This window comes from Prionailurus viverrinus, chromosome D1 (genome assembly GCF_022837055.1).
Source record: "Prionailurus viverrinus isolate Anna chromosome D1, UM_Priviv_1.0, whole genome shotgun sequence".
NCBI classification, from domain to species: Eukaryota; Metazoa; Chordata; class Mammalia; order Carnivora; family Felidae; genus Prionailurus; species Prionailurus viverrinus.
The window spans coordinates 80159181-80185565 of record NC_062570.1 but is presented as its reverse complement, the minus strand read 5'-3'; the positions used below and the strand labels follow the sequence as shown (position 1 = coordinate 80185565).

The following is a 26385-nucleotide window of genomic DNA, read 5'->3' as shown; positions in this document are numbered from 1 at the left end:
ACGGTAGAATTTGGTTAAAATGGTAAAATGTGAAAACACTATATAAAGTTATAAACACTTTCTAACAATCACTTCTAACATAACCATCAACCTGGCAGATAATACCTCTCAGTTTTTGAATAAGTAAACAGACTAAGAAAGAGAAAGAAACTTGGAAGAAGCATGGTTTACGCCCATTAACAGCTTAGAATGGTAGAAGGTAAGGGCCAATTTGTAAATCAATGGTCCTTAAACCGTTAAGCTTTGGGTGTTGATAGAACATTTGATAATCTGATAATTTATACAAACGTCACTCCAAGAAAAATGCCATATGAAAACCTATAAAAATTATGAGCAAATTCTAAGGAGTCAATACCTTCCTGAAATGCATCCATTGTTTTCAAATCCCTCACTAAAGCATGAAGACATCTTATTCAAATGGAAAGAACTTTGCTCAGTGCCTGACAGATAACACATGCTCGATCGATAATTTAGAACAAATGAATGAACACGAAGTCAGGAAACTCAGATTGAAGTTGTATAATCATAGATAATTCACTTTAAAACTCTGGGTTTGGTTTCTGAAAAACCTGCATTTTTGATGATACTCAGTATTTGAAGAATCCCAATGTTTTTGGGGAAAGTTTAATGTTTACCAAATTTCAATTTGTTACAACTTCTGATAAGAAACATGTGTCCTTTTATATATAATCTGTGTGTCTATTCCATTATCAGGTAACGAATGAAAAAAAATCAATGAGGCTTGTTGGCTTTGTGTTTTAGCATGGAGGCAACAAGCCTGAAAAGTTGTTTTGTTCTGGAGAAGGTCAATTAATTTCCTCTTGTGTCCTATTCTGTTGTTTAAAAACAAGTAGGGAGGATCACAAAAATATAGGGAGTCAGAAAAGAAACTTCTGCTCCAAGCAGTTGCCAATTCTAAACTGAAAGCAGCATACTTTTGCACTGAAACATGCTTATGGTTTTAAGGAAATGCATTGAGTTTTAGTTGCCAACCGATGTTTGTTTGTTTGTTTGTTTGTTTTTGTCATCAAGTTATATTTACAGCCATACATGTTTGGCCTTCAAATCTTTCAGTGCATTAGAAAATATTTCTTGAAAGTATAATCTATAAATAGCCCTAAGAAACAGAATATAACTGGGGACAATGTAATATAGACGAGTCAAAGACTGAGATTAGAATAAAACTGTCACTTCCTAGTTTTGTGATTTCGGACAAGTCTTTTAACATCCCTAGGCTTTGTTTTTCTATTCAGGATAAGGTGATATTATTACCTGCCCCGACTGACTTGTAAAATTATTTTAAGCCACAAATGAACGTGTTTTGAAAACCTTAAAGTTTGTCAAATCAAGTAAGAAAGTAAAACCAGTAACCCTTCTCACCCTTTATGCATGGTGCCTACATTTTAGGGCCAAAGCTCATTTAGCTGGAGATAATTTGACACTTGTAACAAATGATTGGCACCAAAAATGCTTTTGCTCATTCAAAAATGGTTTAACACATAAATCTGATAAATGTAAGATAATGAGAGGCAGATGCACAGAAATTACCTTAAATTACACAGGGGTTTAAAAATTATGGGGCAATTGCTTCACAAATTCTCTTAGAGAAGACTCAAATCTTCAGAAAATAATCCGGCATTCATACATGGAAATTCATGTGGCAATGTCCCTGCTTTTAGGAGCAGACAACAGTGGGGATATCGAGTTGGGCACATCTTATTTCTAGAGAAAATACCAATGAGAACACATGCCACGTTGATATCTAAGTTTCAAAGGAATGGATACATCTGGTCTGTCACCAAATCTGCTGCAATAAATATCAGAATGTTGATACAATGATATAAATATATACTATGAAATAATTTTCAATGTAATAACTATAAATCTCTGTCAAGTCAAATATACTTGATATGATACTCTAAAACAAGTCAGTTCAATTTTAAATAAATGAATGCATGAATGAATGAATCTACTATGACGGTTTCAATCTGTTAACAAAATTGCTTTTTAAATAAATATTTTGGTGGCCTTTATTGTCAAACCTCTGAAGGTCTCAATTCCCTCATTGTTAGATGGATCCCCCAACTTCTCTGTTTGACAGGGGTTGTCATGAGGATGCGATAATGTATCAAACATTAAATATATATAAGGCACAGTGATTTTCATCCTGTTTCCTATTTTTGTGGAATTAAATGAAAAGGCTATCTTGTTTCTTTCCATAGTGAAAAATCATAAAGTGAAATTAAGTTTGTAAAAATCTAAGTGAACAGCTGAAATCTCTAGCAATTTTTATTACCAACACTTGTGATCTTTAAAAGTTATAATAGCCAAGATATGGAAGCAACGTAAGTGTCCATAGGTATACAAATGGACAAGAAAGATGTGGCATATACACACACACATAATCACCCAATGGAGTATCACACAGCCATAAAAATGATGGAATCGTGCCATTTGCAACAACGTGGATAGACCTGGAGGATATTATGCTAGGTTAAATAAGTCAGACCAAGAAAGACAAATGCTATATACTTTCACTCAAATATGGAATCCAAAAAGACAAATAAACAAACAACTAAAAAGCAGTATCAGACCTACAAACACAGAGAACAAACTGATAATTGTCAGGGAGCAGTGGTGTGGGGGGTGGGAAAAACGGGTGAAGTGGCGTGGGAGATACAAGCTTCCAGTTATGGAATGAATAAGTCATGGGAATAAAAGGCACAGCGTAGGAAATATAGTCAATGGTATTATAATAGCTTTGTATAGTGACAGATGGTAGCTACACTTGTGGTTAAGACAGCATAACATATAGACAAGTTGAATCACTATGTTGTACACCTGAAACTAATGCAATATTGTATGAAAACTATACTCAAATAAAAGAAGATAAATCATATATAAATATATATATATGATTTATCTTCTTTTATATATATATACATATATATACAATCCCTTTTACATATATATATATATATATACATATATATATATATATATATATATATATATATAGTCCCTTTGAGGGCAGTAATTTGATCATTTTGCCACTTTATTTCAAACACTGAAGGACACACAATATTATTAAATTGTTTTTACTCAATAAATAACAGAAACAATCACAAAACCAGTATAACTCAGTGGAAATCTAATTTAATGTTGTCATTCTTTTAATAAAAAAATAGAATGCATACAAATTGAATGTCTCAGAATATTAGAATATGGAGAAAAGGATGGATATTGGGACCAAATTGTGTCCATCTGAAACCTAAGGTCAGGACATTGACAAAGAGTTCATAAATATCAGAGGACAAAGCATGACGGAATATTCAATATGTGCTACAACTAGTAAGCAGTAGGAAAACAAACAGGATTTTATATAGTGAAGAAAGTAGACACACAACCAAATGAAGAGCTACCCACTGGGAGACATAGGAAGTGAGAGAAAGAAAAACAATAACAATAAAAGGCAGGGGAAGAAGACCTTTGACATAGACCCTGAATATGAACATATATGATAGATGGGACTCCTTCCTCAGTTATACACTATAGTGAAGACCATTAACTTTTTAGGCCTCACTTTATATGCAGATGCACACACACACACACAAACACACACACACCTTACGGTATGTATGTATATATATGTATGTGTGTATATATATATATACACATGAATGTATATGCATATTCACATATACACACATATCCAATACCTCAATACATCATATAAACCTAAATTGTTTTGAGGAGTAAATGAGATAATGCATATAAAACACATAACGGGGAGCCAGGGTGGCTCAGTTGGTTGAGTGGCCAACTCATGATTTTGGCTCAGGTCATGATCTTACAGTTATGAGATTGAACCCTGAGTCAGGCTCCATGCTGAGTGCTGAGCCTGCTTAAGATTCTCTCCCTATCTCTCCCTTTGCCCTTCCTTCTCTTGCATACACATGTGCATGCTCTCTCTCTCTCTCAAGAAATTAAAAAAAAAGAAAAACACATAGCAAAATCTCTTACGAGTGCATAGTGTTTAGTATATGCCAGTTGTTATTATTACTCAAGATTTTCTGTTTTATAGATACAAAATGACACACTTAGAGGCAGTAAAATTCTTTTAAAAAACATATTTTGGACATATTTATCAACAAAATGCCATGCTTTATTTTATATAAATATACACATACTATAAGCACAATATTAAATAAGGACTGATGTTATACTTATGATTTAAAAAGGCCAAATGTTAGCAAAACGACAGGTGGAACAAAACCTTCAGCAAAGGCAAAAACAGGTCAGTCTCCACACGGAGAAAGTCAGTTAAGGAAACCTGTCATGACCAAAATGTATGTGCAAGAAGCTTTCTACCCAGACTATAGCTATTCATCAGCTTATAGGACATGAAAGTGAGATCAGATCTAACTTCCAGTTAAACTCAGCAATGTTTCCTTTTGAGAATCTGAGAACAAAACTCAAATTGTCTGTCATTTCCTACTTCACTAGGGAAGTTGATAAATTCAATTTTTGGTAACTGGGAGCATTACGGAAATTGTTTTGGAATTACCAAAATAAAAGTGAGGAAATGAAATTAAATTGCTTACATTTTAAAATAAATGTCCAAGCTCCCAGTAATCATTTTATGGTAAATTAAAATAGCAATTTTCCTTTTATAACCTCTCAAACAACAAAGTTTGTTGCCGCTTTATTGTGGGTATTATTTACTTAACTACAACAGTGGACTGAATTGTGCCCCCCCCCCCCCGCCCCCCAGTGCTAAAATTCCTATGTTAAAGTCCTAACTACTTGAAGGGGTAATTAAGGTTAAAAAAGGTCATGAGGGTGTGGACCTGGTCTGGGTGGGATTAATGTCCTTATAAGGAGAGACACCAGAGAGCTCGGTCACTCTCCCTGTGAGGACACAGTGAAAAGCTGGCTGTCTGCCAACCAAGAAAAGCACTCTCACCAGAAACCAAACATTGCCAGACCTTGATTTCAGACTTTCCAGCCTCCAGACTCCGAGAAAATAAATTTCTGTTGTTTAAGCCACCCAGTGTATGATATTTTTTTATGTCAGCCTGAGCAGACTAATATATTTACTTACCCATGTATTCTTGTTTCTTTAATAAGAATACTCAGAACTAAAGAAGTTTTAGTTAAACACAACATTTCTTTTTTTCTTACTGTACTGATGGTAGAGTCAACTGTTGTAATTTTCTTAAGAGAGGTGACCTCAGCAAGATGGGGGGCTAGGAGGTCCCAACAATTGTCTCCTGAACAAAACAACAATAACAACAAATAAACAACTACGAACAGATGAAAATAGCTTAGAGGAAAGCTGTGAGCTACAGTGAAGAAGCAGCCAAAACTCTGTGAAACTCAAAAACTGAGGATGGCCACACAGAAAACCATAGGAAGGATTTACCTATGTCACCCCATCACCCCCAGTCCAGAGCAGCTAAGTGCCAGGAGGAATCCCCACAGAGGGATTTCATCCCACAGGAAAAGGGAGAACAGGAGAGGCCCCAGCAAGCCTCACCACTGTGGAAGTTTGTAGCCTTTGCTACCAAGGATCGCATAGTCTTCTCTAGTGTTGATCCCAGAGGACAGAACCTTCCAGAGTCCCTGTAGAGCCTTCCAGAGTCCCTGCTGTTACATCTCCTCCCCATGGCTGGAGCTGTTGTCGCAGTGAGACATGCCCTCAGGGTCCCCAAACCTCACTTTCTGGGATTGGGATGCCCCAGTGCTTTGCCGTAAATGTGACCAGAGCTGCCACTGCTTGGAACGTGCCTTCCAAGTTCCCACGTCCTGGCTCTGATCTGTCTTTGTTGAGGACCACCTAGTTGGTGCCCTGAGGGCTCACCCCTAGGTCTCAGGTCACGGTTCTGGCCTGTCAGTGTCAAGACTGTGCTGCTGCTGCTCTGAACACCGCTCCCTAGGTCCCAACACATAGCTTTACATACACACAATGAGGGGACAACAGTCTCTTCAATAAGTGATGCTGGGAAAACTAGACAGGCACATGCAAAAGAATAAAACCGGTCCCCTATCTTTTTATCAGTCATAAAAATTACCTTGACATGAACTAAAGACTTAAATTTAAGACCTGCAACCACATAATCCCTACCATAAAACACTGGGAAAATGATTCTTGACGTTGGTCTTAGCAATGATTTTTTGGATAAGAAGACAAAAAAAAAAAAAAAAGACAGCAACAGCCAAAATAAGCCAGCAGGAATACATCAAACTAAAGAACTGCTATACTAAAAGGAAACAATCAATAAATTGAAAAAGGAACCTACAAAATGGAAGAAAATATTTGCAAACCCCATATATATGATAAGGGCTTAATATCCAAAATGACCGACAGATATATGAAAAGGTGCTCAACATCACCAATCATTAGGAAAATGCAAATCAAAACCATAATGAAATATCACCTAAGACCTGTTAGTATTGTTATTTTCAGAGACAAGAGATAACAGATGTTGGGAAGGATGTGGAGAAAAGGGAATCCTTATCATTGTTGATGGGAATGTAAATTAGTATAGCTATTACGGAAATCAGTATCTTGGTTCCTTAAAAAATTAAAAAGAAAGTTCTAGTTATAAAATAAAAAAGTTTTGGAGATGAAAAGATGAACAGCTTTTTATGGTGAGCACTGAGTAATATATAGAACTGTCAAATCACTATGTTGTGCATAAAAATTATATATATGTATAATTTTTAAATATATATACACAAAGGAACATACATATATATATATATAATTTTTACAAAGGAAATATATACATATATATATATACAAAAAGGAAACATATATATAATTTTTATAAAGGAAACATATTATATATTTATACACAATACATAATATATGTATACACAAAGGAAACTACCATATGATGCAGTAATCCTACTTCTGTGTATACATCTGAAAAAAATGAAATCAGTGTCATGAAGAGTACCTGCATAGCCATGTTCATTGTAGAATAATTCACAATAGCCAAGCCATAGAATTAACTTAAATGTCCTTCAGTGGATAAATGGGTAAGGAAAATGTGGTATACTCAATTGAACAGTATTCAGCCATAAAAAAGGAAGAAACCTTGACATTTGTGACAACATAGATGGACCTGGATGATACTAGGCTAAGTGAAATAAGCCAACCACATAAGCTAAGAGAAAGACAAATATTGATGGTATCACTTACATATGGAATATATGGAACAAAACAAAACAAAATAAAACAAAAACAAAACAAGCCAATTTTATAGAAACAGAATAGAATGGTGGTTGCCAGGGGCAGGGAGACAAGGGAAATGGGGTGAAGGATATCAAAGCTTAGAAATTTGCATTTAAAAGAAAAATAAGTAAAAATAAATAAAGAAAGAAAGAAAGAAAGAAAGAAAAGAAAAAATAATAAGTTTTGAGGATCAAATGTACAGCATTGTGTGTAACATAAAGTTACTGACAGTAGATCTAAATCATTCTCACCACACACACACACACACACACACACACACATATACACACACACAAATATTATCAGAGGTGATGAACGTGTTAATAATCTTGATCTTGGTAATCTTTCCACAAGGTTCATGAATATCAAATAATTACGTTGTACACTTTAAATATATATGATTACATTCATCAATTATTCCTGAAAAAAGTAAAAAAAAAAAGTTCTAAACTCAAAAACAGTGTACTAGGTGTCAATAACATTAAAGTTGTTCAATAATTTTGGTGAATTATTTTATAGTTATATATATGTTCAATATATACCTCAAGTTAAAAATAACAACAGAATTTTTATCATAGTTTAAGTTTAAATCACAACACACACATATATGAATACACAGATGCACAAATATTTATAAGGTTAAAGTTAAGTCACTATTGGAATACATATGAAATATTATGCATTTAGATTTTACAAAGAAATAAAGGATGTTTTATGTTTTAAAATTATATGAAAAAGGAGAATAGATAACATAAACTCTATATTAAGTAATATAATCATAAGGCAGATTATGCCTAATATAAAAGGAACTAAACAGAAATATAAAATATTTCAAACTATTGTGTGTTTTGAGTGATGGGTTTTAAGTGAGAAAATAATACTTCTGAAACTAAACAATTGTATATATAAAAGTAAAATAGAGCAGCAAAATGAAAAGTAGATATTCCACAGAATATCATCTCCAAGTGGAATCAGAGAGGATAAAAAGTAACTCAAGTCAGGGTAACTAACAGTCAGCAGGGCCTCACTTCTTCCTTTAGTAGAGAATGTGTACTACCTCTGGCAGCCTTCCTAATCAAAAGCCAGTTCTCGAGAGTTGCGGCAAGATGGCGGCTTAGGAGGACGCTGGGCTCACCGCACGTCCTGCTGATCACTTAGATTCCATCTACACCTGCCTAAATAACCCAGAAAACCGCCAGAGGATTAGCAGAACAGAGTCGCCGGAGCCAAACGCAGACGAGAGGCCCACGGAAGAGGGTAGGAAGGGCGGCGAGGCGGTGCGCGCTCCACGGACTGGCGGGAGGGAGCCGGGGCGGAGGGGCGGCTCGCCGGCCAAGCAGAACCCCCGAGTCTGGCTTGCAAAAGCGGAGGGGCCGGGCGGACTGTGTTCTGACAGCAAGCGCGACTTAGCGTCTGGGAGGTCATAAATTAACAGCTCTGCTCAGAAAGCGGGAAGGCTGGAGGACAAAGGGAGGGAGAGCTGCTGAGCCCCCTGACAACAGAGCTCAGTTTGGTGGGGAACAAAGGCGCTCACCAGCGCCATTTCCCCCGCCCATCCCCCAGCCGAAATCCCAAAGGGAACCGGTTCCTGCCAGGGAACTTGCTCGCTCCGCGCAAACACCCAACTCTGCGCTTCGGCAGAGCCAAACCTCCGGCAGCGGATCTGACTCCCTCCCGCTGCCACAGGGCCCCTCCTGAAGTGGATCACCTAAGGAGAAGCGATCTAAGCCTGCCCCTCCTGCCCCCGAGCACCTTGCCTACCCACCCCAGCTAATACGCCAGATCCCCAGCATCACAAGCCTGGCAGGGTGCAAGTAGCCCAGACGAGCCACACCACCCCACAGTGAATCCCGCCCCTAGGAGAGGGGAAGAGAAGGCACACACCAGTCTGACTGTGGCCCCAGCGGTGGGCTGGGGGCAGACATCAGGTCTGACTGCGGCCCCGCCCACCAACTCCAGGTATACACCACAGCACAGGGGAAGTGCCCTGCAGGTCCTCACCACGCCAGGGACTATCCAAAATGACCAAGCGGAAGAACTCCCCTCAGAAGAATCTCCAGGAAATAACAACAGCTAATGAGCTGATCAAAAAGGACTTAAATAACATAACAGAAAGTGAATTTAGAATAATAGTCATAAAATTAATCGCTGGGCTTGAAAACAGTATACAGGACAGCAGAGAATCTCTTGCTACAGAGATCAAGGGACTAAGGAACAGTCACGAGGAGCTGAAAAACGCTTTAAACGAAATGCATAACAAAATGGAAACCACCACGGCTCGGCTTGAAGAGGCAGAGGAGAGAATAGGTGAACTAGAAGATAAAGTTATGGAAAAAGAGGAAGCTGAGAAAAAGAGAGATAAAAAAATCCAGGAGTATGAGGGGAAAATTAGAGAATTAAGTGATACACTAAAAAGAAATAATATACGCATAATTGGTATCCCAGAGGAGGAAGAGAGAGGGAAAGGTGCTGAAGGGGTACTTGAAGAAATAATAGCTGAGAACTTCCCTAAACTGGGGAAGGAAAAAGGCATTGAAATCCAAGAGGCACAGAGAACTCCCTTCAGACGTAACTTGAATCGATCTTCTGCACGACATATCATAGTGAAACTGGCAAAATACAAGGATAAAGAGAAAATTCTGAAAGCAGCAAGGGGTAAACGTGCCCTCACATATAAAGGGAGACCTATAAGACTCGTGACTGATCTCTCTTTTGAAACTTGGCAGGCCAGAAAGAATTGGCACGAGATTTTCAGGGTGCTAGACAGAAAAAATATGCAGCCAAGAATCCTTTATCCAGCAAGTCTGTCATTTAGAATAGAAGGAGAGATAAAGGTCTTCCCAAACAAACAAAAACTGAAGGAATTTGTCACCACTAAACCAGCCCTACAAGAGATCCTAAGGGGGACCCTGTGAGACAAAGTCCCAGAGACATCACTACAAGCATAAAACATACAGACATCACAATGACTCTAAACCCGTATCTTTCTATAATAACACTGAATGTAAATGGATTAAATGCGCCAACCAAAAGACATAGGGTATCAGAATGGATAAAAAAACAAGACCCATCTATTTGCTGTCTACAAGAGACTCATTTTAGACCTGAGGACACCTTTCGATTGAGAGTGAGGGGATGGAGAACTATTTATCATGCGACTGGAAGCCAAAAGAAAGCTGGAGTAGCCATACTTATATCAGACAAACTAGACTTTAAATTAAAGGCTGTAACAAGAGATGAAGAAGGACATTATATAATAGTTACAGGGTCTATCCATCAGGAAGAGCTAACAATTATAAATGTCTATGCACCGAATACCGGAGCCCCCAAATATATAAAACAATTACTCATAAACACAAGCAACCTTATTGATAAGAATGTGGTAATTGCAGGGGACTTTAATACACCACTTACAGAAATGGATAGATCATCTAGACACACGGTCAATAAAGAAACAAGGGCCCTGAATGAGACATTGGATCAGATGGACTTGACAGATATATTTAGAACTCTGCATCCCAAAGCAACAGAATATACTTTCTTCTCGAGTGCACATGGAACATTCTCCAAGATAGATCATATACTGGGTCACAAAACAGCCCTTCATAAGTTTACAAGAATTGAAATTATACCATGCTTACTTTCAGACCACAATGCTATGAAGCTTGAAATCAACCACAGAAAAAAGTCTGGAAAACCTCCAAAAGCATGGAGGTTAAAGAACACCCTACTAACGAATGAGTGGGTCAACCAGGCAATTAGAGAAGAAATTAAAAAATATATGGAAACAAACGAAAATGAAAATACAACAATCCAAACGCTTTGGGACGCAGCAAAGGCAGTCCTGAGAGGAAAATACATTGCAATCCAGGCCTATCTCAAGAAACAAGAAAAATCCCAAATACAAAATCTAACAGCACACCTAAAGGAACTAGAAGCAGAACAGCAAAGGCAGCCTAAGCCCAGCAGAAGAAGAGAAATAATAAAGATCAGAGCAGAAATAAACAATATAGAAACTAAAAAAACTGTAGAGCAGATCAACGAAACCAAGAGTTGGTTTTTTGAAAAAATAAACAAAATTGACAAACCTCTAGCCAGGCTTCTCAAAAAGAAAAGGGAGATGACCCAAATAGATAAAATCATGAATGAAAATGGAATTATTACAACCAATCCCTCAGAGATACAAACAATTATCAGGGAATACTATGAAAACTTATATGCCAACAAATTGGACAACCTGGAAGAAATGGACAAATTCCTGAACACCCACACTCTTCCAAAACTCAATCAGGAGGAAATAGAAAGCTTGAACAGACCCATAACCAGCGAAGAAATTGAATCGGTTATCAAAAATCTCCCAACAAATAAGAGTCCAGGACCAGATGGCTTCCCAGGGGAGTTCTACCAGACGTTTAAAGCAGAGATAATACCTATCCTTCTCAAGCTATTCCAAGAAATAGAAAGGGAAGGAAAACTTCCAGACTCATTCTATGAAGCCAGTATTACTTTGATTCCTAAACCAGACAGAGACCCAGTAAAAAAAGAGAACTACAGGCCAATATCCCTGATGAATATGGATGCAAAAATTCTCAATAAGATACTAGCAAATCGAATTCAACGGCATATAAAAAGAATTATTCACCATGATCAAGTGGGATTCATTCCTGGGATGCAGGGCTGGTTCAACATTCGCAAATCAATCAACGTGATACATCACATTAACAAAAAAAGAGAGAAGAACCATATGATCCTGTCAATCGATGCAGAAAAGGCCTTCGACAAAATCCAGCACCCTTTCTTAATAAAAACCCTTGAGAAAGTCGGGATAGAAGGAACATACTTAAAGATCATAAAAGCCATTTATGAAAAGCCCACAGCTAACATCATCCTCAACGGGGAAAAACTGAAAGCTTTTTCCCTGAGATCAGGAACACGACAAGGATGCCCACTCTCACCGCTGCTGTTTAACATAGTGCTGGAAGTTCTAGCATCAGCAATCAGACAACAAAAGGAAATCAAAGGCATCAAAATTGGCAAAGATGAAGTCAAGCTTTCGCTTTTTGCAGATGACATGATATTATACATGGAAAATCCGATAGACTCCACCAAAAGTCTGCTAGAACTGATACAGGAATTCAGCAAAGTTGCAGGATACAAAATCAATGTACAGAAATCAGTTGCATTCTTATACACTAACAATGAAGCAACAGAAAGACAAATAAAGAAACTGATCCCATTCACAATTGCACCAAGAAGCATAAAATACCTAGGAATAAATCTAACCAAAGATGTAAAGGATCTGTATGCTGAAAACTATAGAAAGCTTCTGAAGGAAATTGAAGAAGATTTAAAGAAATGGAAAGACATTCCCTGCTCATGGATTGGAAAAATAAATATTGTCAAAATGTCAATACTACCCAAAGCTATCTACACATTCAATGCAATCCCAATCAAAATTGCACCAGCATTCTTCTCGAAACTAGAACAAGCAATCCTAAAATTCATATGGAACCACAAAAGGCCCCGAATAGCCAAAGGAATTTTGAAGAAGAAGACCGAAGCAGGAGGCATCACAATCCCAGACTTTAGCCTCTACTACAAAGCTGTCATCATCAAGACAGCATGGTATTGGCACCAAAACAGACACATAGACCAATGGAATAGAATAGAAACCCCAGAACTGAACCCACAAACATATGGCCAACTCATCTTTGACAAAGCAGGAAAGAACATCCAATGGAAAAAAGACAGTCTCTTTAACAAATGGTGCTGGGAGAACTGGACAGCAACATGCAGAAGGTTGAAACTAGACCACTTTCTCACACCATTCACAAAAATAAACTCAAAATGGATAAAGGACCTAAATGTGAGACAGGAAACCATCAAAACCTTAGAGGAGAAAGCAGGAAAAGACCTCTCTGACCTCAGCCGTAGCAATCTCTTACTCGACACATCCCCAAAGGCAAGGGAATTAAAAGCAAAAGTGAATTACTGGGACCTTATGAAGATAAAAAGCTTCTGCACAGCAAAGGAAACAACCAACAAAACTAAAAGGCAACCAACGGAATGGGAAAAGATATTCGCAAATGACATATCGGACAAAGGGCTAGTATCCAAAATCTATAAAGAGCTCACCAAACTCCACATCCGAAAAACAAATAACCCAGTGAAGAAATGGGCAGAAAACATGAATAGACACTTCTCTAAAGAAGACATCCGGATGGCCAACAGGCACATGAAAAGATGTTCAGCGTCGCTCCTTATCAGGGAAATACAAATCAAAACCACACTCAGGTATCACCTCATGCCAGTCAGAGTGGCCAAAATGAACAAATCAGGAGACTATAGATGCTGGAGAGGATGTGGAGAAACGGGAACCCTCTTGCACTGTTGGTGGGAATGCAAATTGGTGCAGCCGCTCTGGAAAGCAGTGTGGAGGTTCCTCAGAAAATTAAAAATAGACCTACCCTATGACCCAGCAATAGCACTGCTAGGAATTTATCCAAGGGATACAGGAGCACTGATGCATAGGGCCACTTGTACCCCAATGTTCATAGCAGCACTCTCAACAATAGCCAAATTATGGAAAGAGCCTAAATGTCCATCAACTGATGAATGGATAAAGAAATTGTGGTTTATATACACAATGGAATATTACATGGCAATGAGAAAAAATGAAATCTGGCCTTTTGTAGCAACGTGGATGGAACTGGAGAGTGTGATGCTAAGTGAAATAAGCCATACAGAGAAAGACAGATACCATATGGTTTCACTCTTATGTGGATCCTGAGAAACTTAACGGGAACCCATGGGGGAGGGGAAGGAAAAAAAAAAAAAAAAGAGGTTAGAATGGGAGAAAGCCAAAGCATAAGAGACTGTTAAAAACTGAGAACAAACTGAGGGTTGATGGGGGGTGGGAGGGAGGAGAGGGTGGGTGATGGGTATTGAGGAGGGCACCTTTTGGGATGAGCACTGGGTGTTGTATGGAAACCAATTTGTCAATAAATTTCAGAAAAAAAAAAAATTAAAAAAATAAATAAATAAATAAATAAAATGTAACTAAAGATAGTTTGAAAAAAAAAAAAAAAAAAAAAAAAAAAAAAAACAAAAGCCAGTTCTCAAACATTAATAAGAACACTGAATTTATCAACATGTCTGACAATTGTCAGCACATGCCATTATTTTTAAAACATAACTGAAGTGTTTCAGCAGTACTCATTGCTCTTCAAAGACTGTCTTTAACAAAAATGATCAAATCTATTCAAAATTGAACAGATTTTCAGGGAACCTACTTGAAATAGAATCCTCTATTACTCATCTCTGAGTTCAGCAAAATATTACCAAAGATATTCTGTGGGTTCATTTTCAAAGGTGCATGTAGTCACATGCCCTTTGGGACTACATACATGAATTTCTATAATGTACTGCCATGACACCTCTATTTATGTATGCACATAGGTATATACATGTGCCTATATGTATGTATGAATTCATTTATTCATTCAGTACATGCTTATATAAGACCTAAAATGCACACTGTTGATATAGTAATAGGCAAATCAGATGAGTGAGTGCCATTAAGATGAATGAATGAATACTATTTCACAATGGAAGCTGAAAACACTAAGGTCTCACTTGTTTTGCACGGTTGCATGATCATGTTTGGAGAAACATCTTAAAAAATTCTCCTCCCTTATAAAAGTTATGACACTGAAGGACAAGCGCTTGCCCCTTCCTTTTTCTCCTCTGACTTTGTACAAAATTGGACAAAGGAGCATATAAATCTTTAACTACTATCATATATAATGAGGGATCAAAACTTAGAATAAGTCAGTAAGTTGAGGACGGAGATATGGAACGGTAGGAAAAAACAAACAAACAAACAAACAAAAAAGTTGGCCTGTTGACATTGTTTAGTTACTGAATAAGTCAAAAAGTGTCATGTTTATAGACCTCTCATTATCTTATTTAACAAAACTCTTGCTGGTACACAGCACCTTAGAGAGTGTATACGCTAAAGGCATTCTAACTTAGGCAACTTCATGGTCATACACAATTCACCTGATTTGATACACAAGCGCTTCTTTCAAAGTGACAAAGGCTTACAAATAATGTCTCATTTTCAAGTCATAAAGATTTTCAACAAATCCTGATATCGGTACTTTCTGAAATTTGATAAATTACTAATGTATATTCAACAACTGGTATATTATGAAGAAGTAAATCACTGAAAATTATTGGATCTCTTCAATCTCTTTTCCCAAATTTTCTTCAATTTGGGAAATTAAATTCAAAAAGTTTAAAAAGCTTACATGATCTATCTTTACATAAATTTCTCAGCCTCCTACCTAAAACCTATCAGCTCCAGGGAGCTTGGATTTGTTTTATTACAGTCCTGATATTAAGTTAAACTAATTCACAGAGAAATAGAAATTTCTCTGCAAATGAAAACACACACACACACACGCACACACACAGACGTTTTATTTATTTTTTCCCAATTTCAATTATTTACTGTTGTTGACAATTTATTTATTGTTGATGACCTTACAAAAAGCAAAGGCCAACCTGAAATTAAGAGTTAAAATGCCCTGAGCTCGAGTCTCAATATGAAAGACAAGTGCCTTGGGTTTTATACTTTTATCTACTTATCACATAAAATGAACAGAGTATTGTGAGGCAGGGATCTATAAACATTAATAAGAATTAATTCAGATTTTTCTTAGTGTGCAGGGGAATATCTTGTTGTAAATAAGGTAAAAAAAAAAAAAGGAAAGTAGCATATTCATGTAAGAGTCAATGGCAAGATATGTCCAGATTCATGCCTCACATGGAATGAGTTTTTAATAAATACTGGCTGACATAATAGGACTACCTTCCCCTGACTCCGAACCAAAAGTAAAGGGGCTGAAGAAGGGAAATGTGTCATTTCTTATTGTTTTCACTGGAAAAATTTTAGGTTTTTTCAATCATTAAATAAAATGAGAAACTATCTCCCTTTAATTTAAACCTAGCACATATAGATCGGGCTGATCATTGTAATGAAAATATTTTTTAAAATATTATACAAAATGTAATTCGTACTTATTATTTATCAAGCAAATTATTACTCCTACTCCTAACAGCCTAATATTCCATCACTCTACTGCGTTTGGAAATGCACATGTACCACAAGCACAACACTTGCCTCTTGTCTCCCCCTGCTCAAGGGAGATAAAAGAAAGTATCTGTTTAAGTTTCACCTTGCTGCTATAACAAACTACCCTGAATTCAGTGGCTTAAAAAAGCACAAACTTATTCACAGACAGTTCTGAAAGTCAGAAGTCTGAAATAAATTTTATGGGACGAAGATCAAGGTGTTGGTAGGGCTGGTTCTTTCTGGAGGCTATAGGAAGGAAATCTTTCACATTGCCTTTCCTCCTCCAGCTTCTGTGATCACACAACCTTCTTGTTTAGGCTTTCTTATTTCACTGCGATAAGGACTTGCATGATTCTATTTAGGTCTTGCCTGGATATTTTGGAATAACGTTCCTATCTGAAGATCCTTAACTTAATCACCTCTGTAAAGTTTCCCTTCTCATAAAGTATAATATTCACAGCTTCCAGGAATTGGCAAGTGGATATCCTTGGGGGGACACTAGTCCATAGTTTGTGATAGATGTCTATCTATACACAGATGGTGACTTGATAGTCTTGTAGAAAAAAAAGTATCAATGACGAAAATCAATCAACAATGATTAAATAGGAAGACTCTTAGTAAAAAAGAGATTTATGCAGGGGCCTCTGGAAGTCAAGAATGTAGGTAACCAGTGGATCTCATCTCTGGATATTCACTCAATCTATGCTCTCCTTAATGTAAATATTCTGAAATACAGTATTCCTCAATATTGAATTAAAGTAATCGAAGGTTACAAAGAGACTTTAAATACTTTGGAATAACGCCTACCTTTGATTAAGAATGTACCCAGGAAATCATATTTGCATTTATCTCCGTTAATTAAGAAGGCAAGAAAATGAAAATATCTTCAATGCAGTCAAATACAGCTATAATTCTTATAAAAATCCAGAAATTAAATGTAAGCTAAATAATATTATAGTTCACTTATTGGGTTGGTGGAGGGGGAAGGGAGAAAGAGTCTCACCTTAAATAATAAATCCTTCTTCCCATAACGAAGCTCTTTCAGCTGGGCTTGGATTTTTTTTGACTGCAAGAACAGAAACATAGATTAGTGCCTTAATTTCATTTATATTTTCAAACTTGAAGATTAAAATGATTTTAAACTGTACAAGAATAAAGTTTGCAGTCAAGCAAAAGCTTAATCTCTGCTTTCGAAGTCAGACATCCAGGTCGTCCAGGCAGGAAGAGAAAACCAAAGCCTGTGCAAAGGAACCATAGTGTTTAATTTTTTGGGGTAGAAATTTTATTTGACATTTAACATTTAATTTTTTTATTTGAGTAAATTTGGCACACAATAGGAACCATATTTTTTTAAAGGCATTATTTAAAGAAAGTAATTTATCGTTTCTCTGTCTAGCATCTCCCCCCACAAAAGAATACACACACACAAAATTTTAGTCACCAGAGCATGTACAACAATTCAATTTTAGATGCTGGATATACCTATGTATAACTAGGCTACAGTTTTCACTGTTTAGTTGCAATTACTTATTTTTTAAGATTAAATAAGGGTAAATTTAAATTGACAACCAAGTTTGAATTTGCTGTACGTCCAAAGGGAGGGTAGCAAGCAAATGTGACAGAGTGTAAAGAAAGCAGCTAGGAAGCTGAGGTGAAGGCTGTTTGCTCTGCAGAAGAAGGCACTTTTTGAGAGGACTACGCCAACTATAAAAGGGCTTTATGACAAGGACATTTCTCTCAGCAGACATGGTTGACTACCCTATGGATATATATCTGGTGAGCCACAGATGATGATCATGCCTTCCTATTTTTCCAGCACAGATGCAATTTCAAATATTCTAACATGAGGACCTCAGGTATTTGTCTTTGTGTATCTAAAATGACAAGTTCTGATTCCTCAGTAGGAGAACATAAACACAAATGGATTATCATCGTCAAATAAAGAATGATAACTGAAAAAATAGTAAACGAGTTGAAGAGGAATGTAAAATGGTATAGTCACTTTGGGATACAGTTTGGTGGGTTTTTATAAAGTTAAACATAAGCACACTGCATTATACAGCAATGCTTTCTAGGTATTTGTACAAGAGAAATTACAGCATAAACACAAATGTTTATAGTATCTTTATTCGTAATAGTCAAAAAGTAGAAATAAGCAACATGCCCATTAACTGGTGCACAGCAAACATTTTCTGGTACGATCATGAAGTACTAGCATACTGTTGAGCAATTTAAAAAAATGAATTAAGTACTGAAACATGTAACAGTGTGCATGGATTTCCAAAGCATTATACTGTGTGAAATAACCCAGTCACTAGAAGCTATCTTTTGTATAATGCCATTTATATTATATTGTAAAAAAGACCAAAGGAGAAGGACAGAAATTAGGCTAGTAGTTGACAATGGCTGCGGGTTTGTGGTAGAGGTTATAAAACAGCAAGAGAAAACTTTGAAGATGATAGAAATGTTCTATATGTTTAACATTTGATTTGCTATACATCGATCAAATCCATCCAACTGTAAAGTTAAATGGGATGAATTGTAGATAAGTTATATCTCAATAAAATTCAATTTCAAAAGTAGCTGGCCATAGTACATACTAAGCACAAGATCCTCTTTAAGGTCCTCTTTATGAAGGTCCTTTTTAAGAAATAAAGCCCACTCATATTTTTTAAATATTATAATTTTCAAAGCTACATTGAATGTACATGAGTCTTTCACTGAACCAACTGCAACTATACTATTTAGTTTCCTACTATATTCAGGACATGTCTAATGATGCGAGATAGTAGAGTTTGCCAAGTGGGAGCTATGTTATGGTGTATAATTCCTAAATTATTGGGTAATGCTGGAGGCACCATCAATTAGAGCACAATCTTAAAAGTGCTGTCTGTGGTACACCACTGAAAGGCTCTAATATTAGAAACAGTTTTCACAGACATCCCTATCATGAGCCAACGACATTTCATGATCTATTGAATCTGGAAGTTGATAAGAAAGAACAAAAATAAAATGAAATGAGATAAAGGAAAGGAAGAAAAGACAAGGAAAAAGGGAGAGAGGAAAAGTGAAGTGGGGAGAGTGGTGATTTGAAATAGAGAGAGAATGAGGGAGAGAGGGGCAGGGGGATGGAGGAAGGGAAGGAGGAAGAACCAGCTTCTTGACACATTAATAATTCACAACTCTGCAGTTAAACTCCATACTCAGAAGAAGTAAAGATTTCTGTCTGCTTACAAACTAGCTACTAATTTCCATTTCCATAAGAAAAGCATCCTCTTTCACTTGATAGGACTAGTGAAAGTGACGTGCATGATATAATGCATAAGAAGATAAAGAGCCATTGTTACAGGTGTATGGTTTAAGAATAACAACTTTCACTTGAAGCCCCCAGTCCCCTGAATTTATACTTCTACTTCAGGATTCTACATTTATTATAAATCTGGTCTCCTGGCACAAAATTCCCTAAGTAACCCCAGATAATGGTATTTCAGACACCTTATCCCTCTCCTTACATTAACTTCATTTTGTTACATTAACTTCATTTGCAGGTTTGTTCATGGCTACCCTTAATTTTGTGCTACTGATTCCAGCAAAGAATCATTTCTGTGATCTTCTCCAACTTCAAATGCACAATTGATTGCCATTGTCTCCCACTGTTCCCATCTACTGTCTGGGGCTCATCAACAAGACAGGACAGTCTCTTAGGTCAACAGACTATTTATTTTTCCAATCTAATGTTGACCAATATCAATGCGGAATGAGAAATGACTACTACCCATGCCCAATTTCACTCCTACCCCTCCAAATAATTAATGCTCTATTTTTAAAGTGTCAAAAAGGACTAATTTTAACCATTTTGGGTGTTTATTTTAATGCATATTTATACTGAATGTACAGAATATAATTTAAACTTTTATTCATAACTTGAATTATTAAAACATCAATTTTTGTCTTAGGCAGTGATTCATTCAGGAACTATAATAAAAGCCTACACATCTTTGTTCTGCACTGAGCAAGAACAGCTAGAATTCCTGAGTTTAGTTAAGGTTATTTAGAAACATTTGTCTTAGAAATTTTCATTACGGTCACTCATCACTTCTCTGCGTTGTATATTCCAGCCATCTTCTAATGTTCAGTGAGGTAAAAAGCAAAATCCTATCAAAAGATCTGATGAAGGTATACAAAGTAAGAATAAGTACATTTCAGGTGCATGCATTTTATAATACACATTGATCTAAAACCCCAATGACACTGTATTTTCCTTTAGCTTCCTGGCATCATTTTGAAAAATTAGAATTGTCAGAGGGATAATCTTCAAACCACTGGGCTATTGGGGAATTTTAGTAATTTTTAAAACTATACTAATGGTTTTATTTTATTTTTTAAATGTTTATTTATTTTTGAGAGAGAGAGGGAGGGAGAGAGAGCAAGTGGGGAAGAGGCAGAGAGGGAGAGGGAGACAGAATCCAAAGCAGGCTCCAGGCTCTGATCTGTCAGCACAAAGCCCAACATGGGGCTTGAACCCATGAACCGTGAGATCATGACCTGAGCCAAAGTCAGACACTTAACCGACTGAGCTACTCAGGTGCCCCAAAACTATACTAATGATTTTAAATGTAATTTGACATCCTGGTGCCTGTAAAGTCCACAAGTCCACACTAAAATTAAGCTTGTGAGAATAATTGTAAGTAAAATAAAAAAATGGAGAAGGTGAAGGCAAAGAAGGTGGCCATGACAAAATATTTCAGCTAGTCTCTGAGGTTTTTCTTTTCTACAATTCATGTCCAAGAACATTTCTTTTGTGAAATAACAGTAAAGACAATGGTGTTGGTAGTAGCCTCCACTCTTTTCAATATTCTGCGCTGGCAAATTAAAACACTGGCCAGCCATTATGTGTCAATGGGATGTGGATATTTATGTACCTATAAATAGTTTAGAGTCACTGATTTAGAAGACAAGCTCCTTTTTAGCTTCTAAACTGATAGAGGACGTTACTATTTTGTTTTGATGGTGGTAATACAAATAATTACATCTGTTACCATATTCTTTGCAAGTGTTTTTGTGACAGAAAAAAAAAAAATACATGTCTCCCTCTTTGTCCAGAATTTTAAACTCTAAATTATTTTCCATAAATAAATAGAGATAGGTCAAGTGAATAAATTTATTTCAACATTATGCAATACTAATATATGAACCATCTAGGAATTCATAAATTAAAATGTAGATATAATATATCGTCTTAAGGAATTGAGATGAATTTTTAAAATGACTCATTAATGAACTAAGGGGCTAAAAAAATAACAGGTAGGCCCAGATTGACGTTGCTGCTTGTTTATTGGATTTTTGTTTGTTTGTTTTGTTTGTTTCTAAACACTATAGGCAATGTCTCCCAGGAGCCATCTCTCTTTCATGAGTGCTGGGGGACTCTGGGAACCTGGCAACCATCTCAGAATATAGTTTCAATCCACAGAGTCAACACAGTTCTTACTCAAAAATTGGCTCTACTTGCTTACCTATCCAGAAACTGCACATTACACATGTAATGTTTCTAGAATCATAGCAAATTAAGCAGCATACTCTTCAAATAGAAAAGTGTAATGAAAGAAACACTACACTGGCTCATATCTACAAGAGATTCAGTTTGATTATTCATTTATAAAGCATCAACCTTTCTTTTCCATGTATTGAAAATTTATACTCATATTTCATGCACAATATTATTGGAAAGACATTATAAATGGGTTCTTATATTTCATGTTAGACTCTAACTTGAGTGTTTAGAGTGATGAATTTTACACGTCCATTAGGAAGTATTTTCACCTGGTTTACTAAAAAAATTATCTCAACCTAATGACCACCAACTTAATGACATTGTCCAGACTCCTTGCAGTTTGGCTAGGCATGTGACCTACGTCTGGCAAATATGGTACAATGAAACACGTATCACTACTTCCTAGTTGGAGTCCTAAAAAGCAATTCTTATGAGTCATCAGGTAATCTTCCCTATCCCTCCTGCTATAAGGTGATAATAATAGGAAAAGTTCATTGGAACAAAAAATGTGAGTCCACCATTAGAAGATTATAGAGGTATTTCACCAGCTCTGTGCCTTACTTCTAACTGCTTTGGGAAAGGGGTTAAACCACATTAAATAGGGGATTATATCACAGATGGATTTGGGAAACCAGGAGTATAAGAAATTGATTTTAGTTAAATCTGGATTAACCAGAATGACTTTCCACACCCCACCCTAAGAAATGCATGAGACAAATTTCCTGCCTAGCAAGGAGAACTGAGGAATGTATTTGTTCCTTAAGATTTATGATCAACCCCAGAATCCTCTTTCTGACACTTAATTGTTATTGCAAAACTTTGTAGACATCACATAGATGGTTAAAAACAAAAAAATTCAAGGACCTTCAGATATTCACTATTAAGGAAATCCTGATAATCCAATTAAGGAAGGAATCCATAAAATCACTGTAGGGAAGTAATGCCTAACGGGCTTATTTTGTTTTGTTTGTTTGTTCTTGGTTATGCTATGTCAAAAACATCCAAAAATATCTAAGGTTTAAAATCTGTTTTAATTTTCCTATTCCGATGTTTTCCTTTGTGTTAGCGAAAGAAAAGTCTCCGGGTATCTGGGCCCTAAAAGAAAAACCTGGCACTAATATTCTGGCACTTTCTATTTTGTTGAATCTAGAAGAGAAAATTTACTCACCTCTTCTGCATGGATGCCACACAGCTTGTTTCCTGACAAGAGTTTGTTCTTCAAGCTTTTATTCTGATGAAAGAAACATAGTGTATTGCTGAGAAATTATAAAGCATTAATAATTCCTAAACATGTCAGCTGCATTTCTCTGTTCATGGATAAGTCCTTCATGATATGAGATGTAATATATTTGTACAAACTGAGTATAATCTGTAATGTAAAATAATGTTTCTTTAATTCAGTTAAAATGTAACATGTTTATTTAAAAAGGTAGAACTTTATTTGGCCTTACATTTAATACTGTTTTATTGTATTTATGTATGGTATGTTATAAAATAATTTTAGTTTCAAATTTACAACAGATGTTAGTTTCTGAGAGCACATCTCTAAACAGCAAGTATTTTTTTAATGTATATTTATTTATTCTGATAGGTAGGGAAGGGACAGAGAAAGAGGGGGAGAGAGGAGAGAGAGAATCCCAAGCAGGCTCTTCATGGTCAGTGGTCAGCATATAGCCAGACATAGGGGCTCAAACTCACAAACCATGAGATCATGACCTAAGCTGAAATCGAAGAGTTGGATGCTTAACTGACTGAGCCACCCAAGTGCCCCTAGACAGCAAATACTTGTTTTCCTACTGTCATCTGGATGCTGGTCACCTTGGACCCTAGTATAATCTAGTCATAGATGCATCAGGGTCTATATTCCCTTTTAAGACGATAGTTTTTGAATCCTCTTATATTCTGGAGTACTGTGCATTATACTTAGAGGGCTTCTGGATGTTCAGAAGCCATTTCTTTTTCTAAGCCTCATAAGTGTATAAGTGTACTCTCTCTGCTGGTCTTGAGTACGGACAGATACGATTACCCTTTTAACTTACCATAATTGACCTTGATTCATAGATGAATGTTTGTTACTTCTGACATAGAAGCCATGTGTTCTTAGCCATCTGAATCTAAACCCTTATAGCTATTCAATTATACCTGCCTCATTATGCTCAGGCTTTTCTTTGTCCTGGTAACTGAGGTACTTTTAGACAGGCAGGGTAAAGGAGAACAGAAATCTTGTTGAAACCCTCTGGATTCAGATTTTGTGCTGTCTCTGCAGGAGCAAACCATTTAGTGCTAAAGTACATCTTATGCATAATGACTTTAAAGAACGTCGATCTGATGAGCATCGTGAGCAAACTGAACAAAATTTATGCAGAATGAATGAATAACTGAATGAATGAATACATTAAAGTTGAGAGTTCTTCACTTACAATTCCCACCTTATTTTGAACATTGAAACAAATTGTTTCCTATTTTATTTTCCTGTCATGCAGAGAGGGGATACAGCTGCCTCAGTTTGAATGAAACCTTTATCTAATTTTTCTCTTTAGCAAAGAGTTAAAATTCTAAAAAGCTCATTTCCAAAAAGCTCATTTCTTAGAATTTTAATACTGTGAAATAGTTTACACAAATGAGGAGTTAACTTGTTTCACTCAAGTAATGTTTTCTTGTAAATATTTGTATTCATCATACACAAAGCACAAGATTAGAGGTTTTAAAATAATTTAATATATATTATTCGTATATTTAAAAGCTTGTAAACTATAATGAGGGGATACATACTGATGTTCTAACTTCGCAATTTTGCTCAGACTGTAGGTTAAAACATACCCTAGTTTTCCTTTTGTTCCTGTACAGTTATACTTTTGACATATGCAATCTTAATTTTTTATCATACAATGGCCTATTTTTCCCTTTTTGATTTCCTGAATTATCTTTGTAGATAAAGTATCTTCACTAGCTGTAAAGATTTCATACTTATACTTAGATTTTTCATCTTTTTAATGGCTATAGTTTTTTAGTGGAAAGACATGAAATTTAAATAAGGTCTACAGTTTGTTTAATAGTATTGTATTAATGCTAATTTTCTGGTTTAATAATTGTATTATTATCACTCTGTATGATGTTGTATTAGAGGTTTTGGGTAAAGATACACAAGAACATTCTGTACTGATTTAGTATGCCCTTTTCTATGTCAAAATTTATTTCAAAATAAAATGTTAAATTATCTACAAAAATAAAACTAAGACTGAGCTGCTTGAAAGTGGGTCAGGCAACTCTGGCCATCACAGGACACCACTGCCCAGTCGGAGTGGCTTGCTGTCTCAGGTGACGGTCAGGAATTAAGGTGTCACCTGTGTCACTCTCCATGGGAGTAAGAGGGAAGACTGCTGTGAACATGCAGGGACCTATGAAGATTGCGTGGAATTTCCGGTGTGCCTTTTTCATCTATTTTCAAGGGGACATCAGCAGCATGGTGGAAGAGACTAACTTCCAGAGCTCTTAGCCATGTCAAGCCCCCAGGGATCGAGACCCTAGAGCCAGAGTGAAGATGTGATCTTGAGGAATGACAGCAACGTGCCTCCAAGTCAGTGGCGTTTCTCTTCTCAGTGGACCAAACCACAAGGAGTATCTTTCGCATATTCTGCCACCAACTACAGCTTGAATGGGACTGGTCCTGTGGCTGTGGATCAGTATCCAGTGTCCGTGGTGGGGACCTTTTCTATTCAGTCTGGAAAGCTATGGCATTTCCCCTCCCCAGACAGTTCATCTTCCCAGAGCCTGACTATTCCCACACCTACACCACTGGACACATGGTTCTGCAGGCTCAACCTAATGGGAAGTATGAGTCCTTCCCAAGTCTCCTCCAGAATGACTGATACCTTGTCCATCCTCAGGAACCTGCTGTGTAGGAGGACTGGAATTCTGCCCTGACAGCCGGAAACACAGGATTGCCCTTCAACCTGCATCCCAGATAAGCCACTATAAGAAAATGTATTTCCCCCCAGATCTTGGACCTGCCAGTGCCAGTCTTGCAAGTGAAAAAAAAAAGTCAGTCTCCAGAAAGAGGAAATCTGTTCTTTTATTGAACCTGGGTTTGAGGAAGAGAATTCTTTTTTTTTTTCCCCCAAATCTGCTCATGATTTGGCTTCCACAGGGGCCCACCTGATTCCATAAACAATATTACCCTTCCTTTAAGCTCTTTCACCGTTAGTGACCTCTGGGAAATATTAGCTTTCTTTTAAGCACAAAATCATTGGAGACACCCATGTGGATATCCACAGCATCTTAGATAAGCTGGAGGTGAAAGACAAGGCTTGGTCTGTGACATGGCAGCAGGACCTCCCTACAAACTGTTCCAGACAAAATGATACATTTTTCCAATATCATTCATCTCTACAATCTAGTAGATGGCATTGTGTTCAGTGTGAGAATGGCACTTAGCCTGTGACAACTCAGGAA

The 26385-nt window shown here is 36.7% G+C and overlaps 1 protein-coding gene across 1 annotated transcript in view; it reads right to left on the bottom strand.

Annotated features, from left to right (window-relative positions):
* LUZP2 (leucine zipper protein 2) overlaps window positions 1-26385 on the bottom strand; it is a 509386-nt gene that overhangs the window by 127577 nt on the left and 355424 nt on the right. Inside the window, exons 6-7 of the mRNA XM_047876647.1 lie at window positions 23102-23164; window positions 17386-17448 (exon numbers count right to left, since the gene is read on the bottom strand). Of these exons, the coding sequence (XP_047732603.1) occupies window positions 17386-17448; window positions 23102-23164 (126 nt within the window). The remainder of the gene's footprint in view (window positions 1-17385; window positions 17449-23101; window positions 23165-26385) is intronic.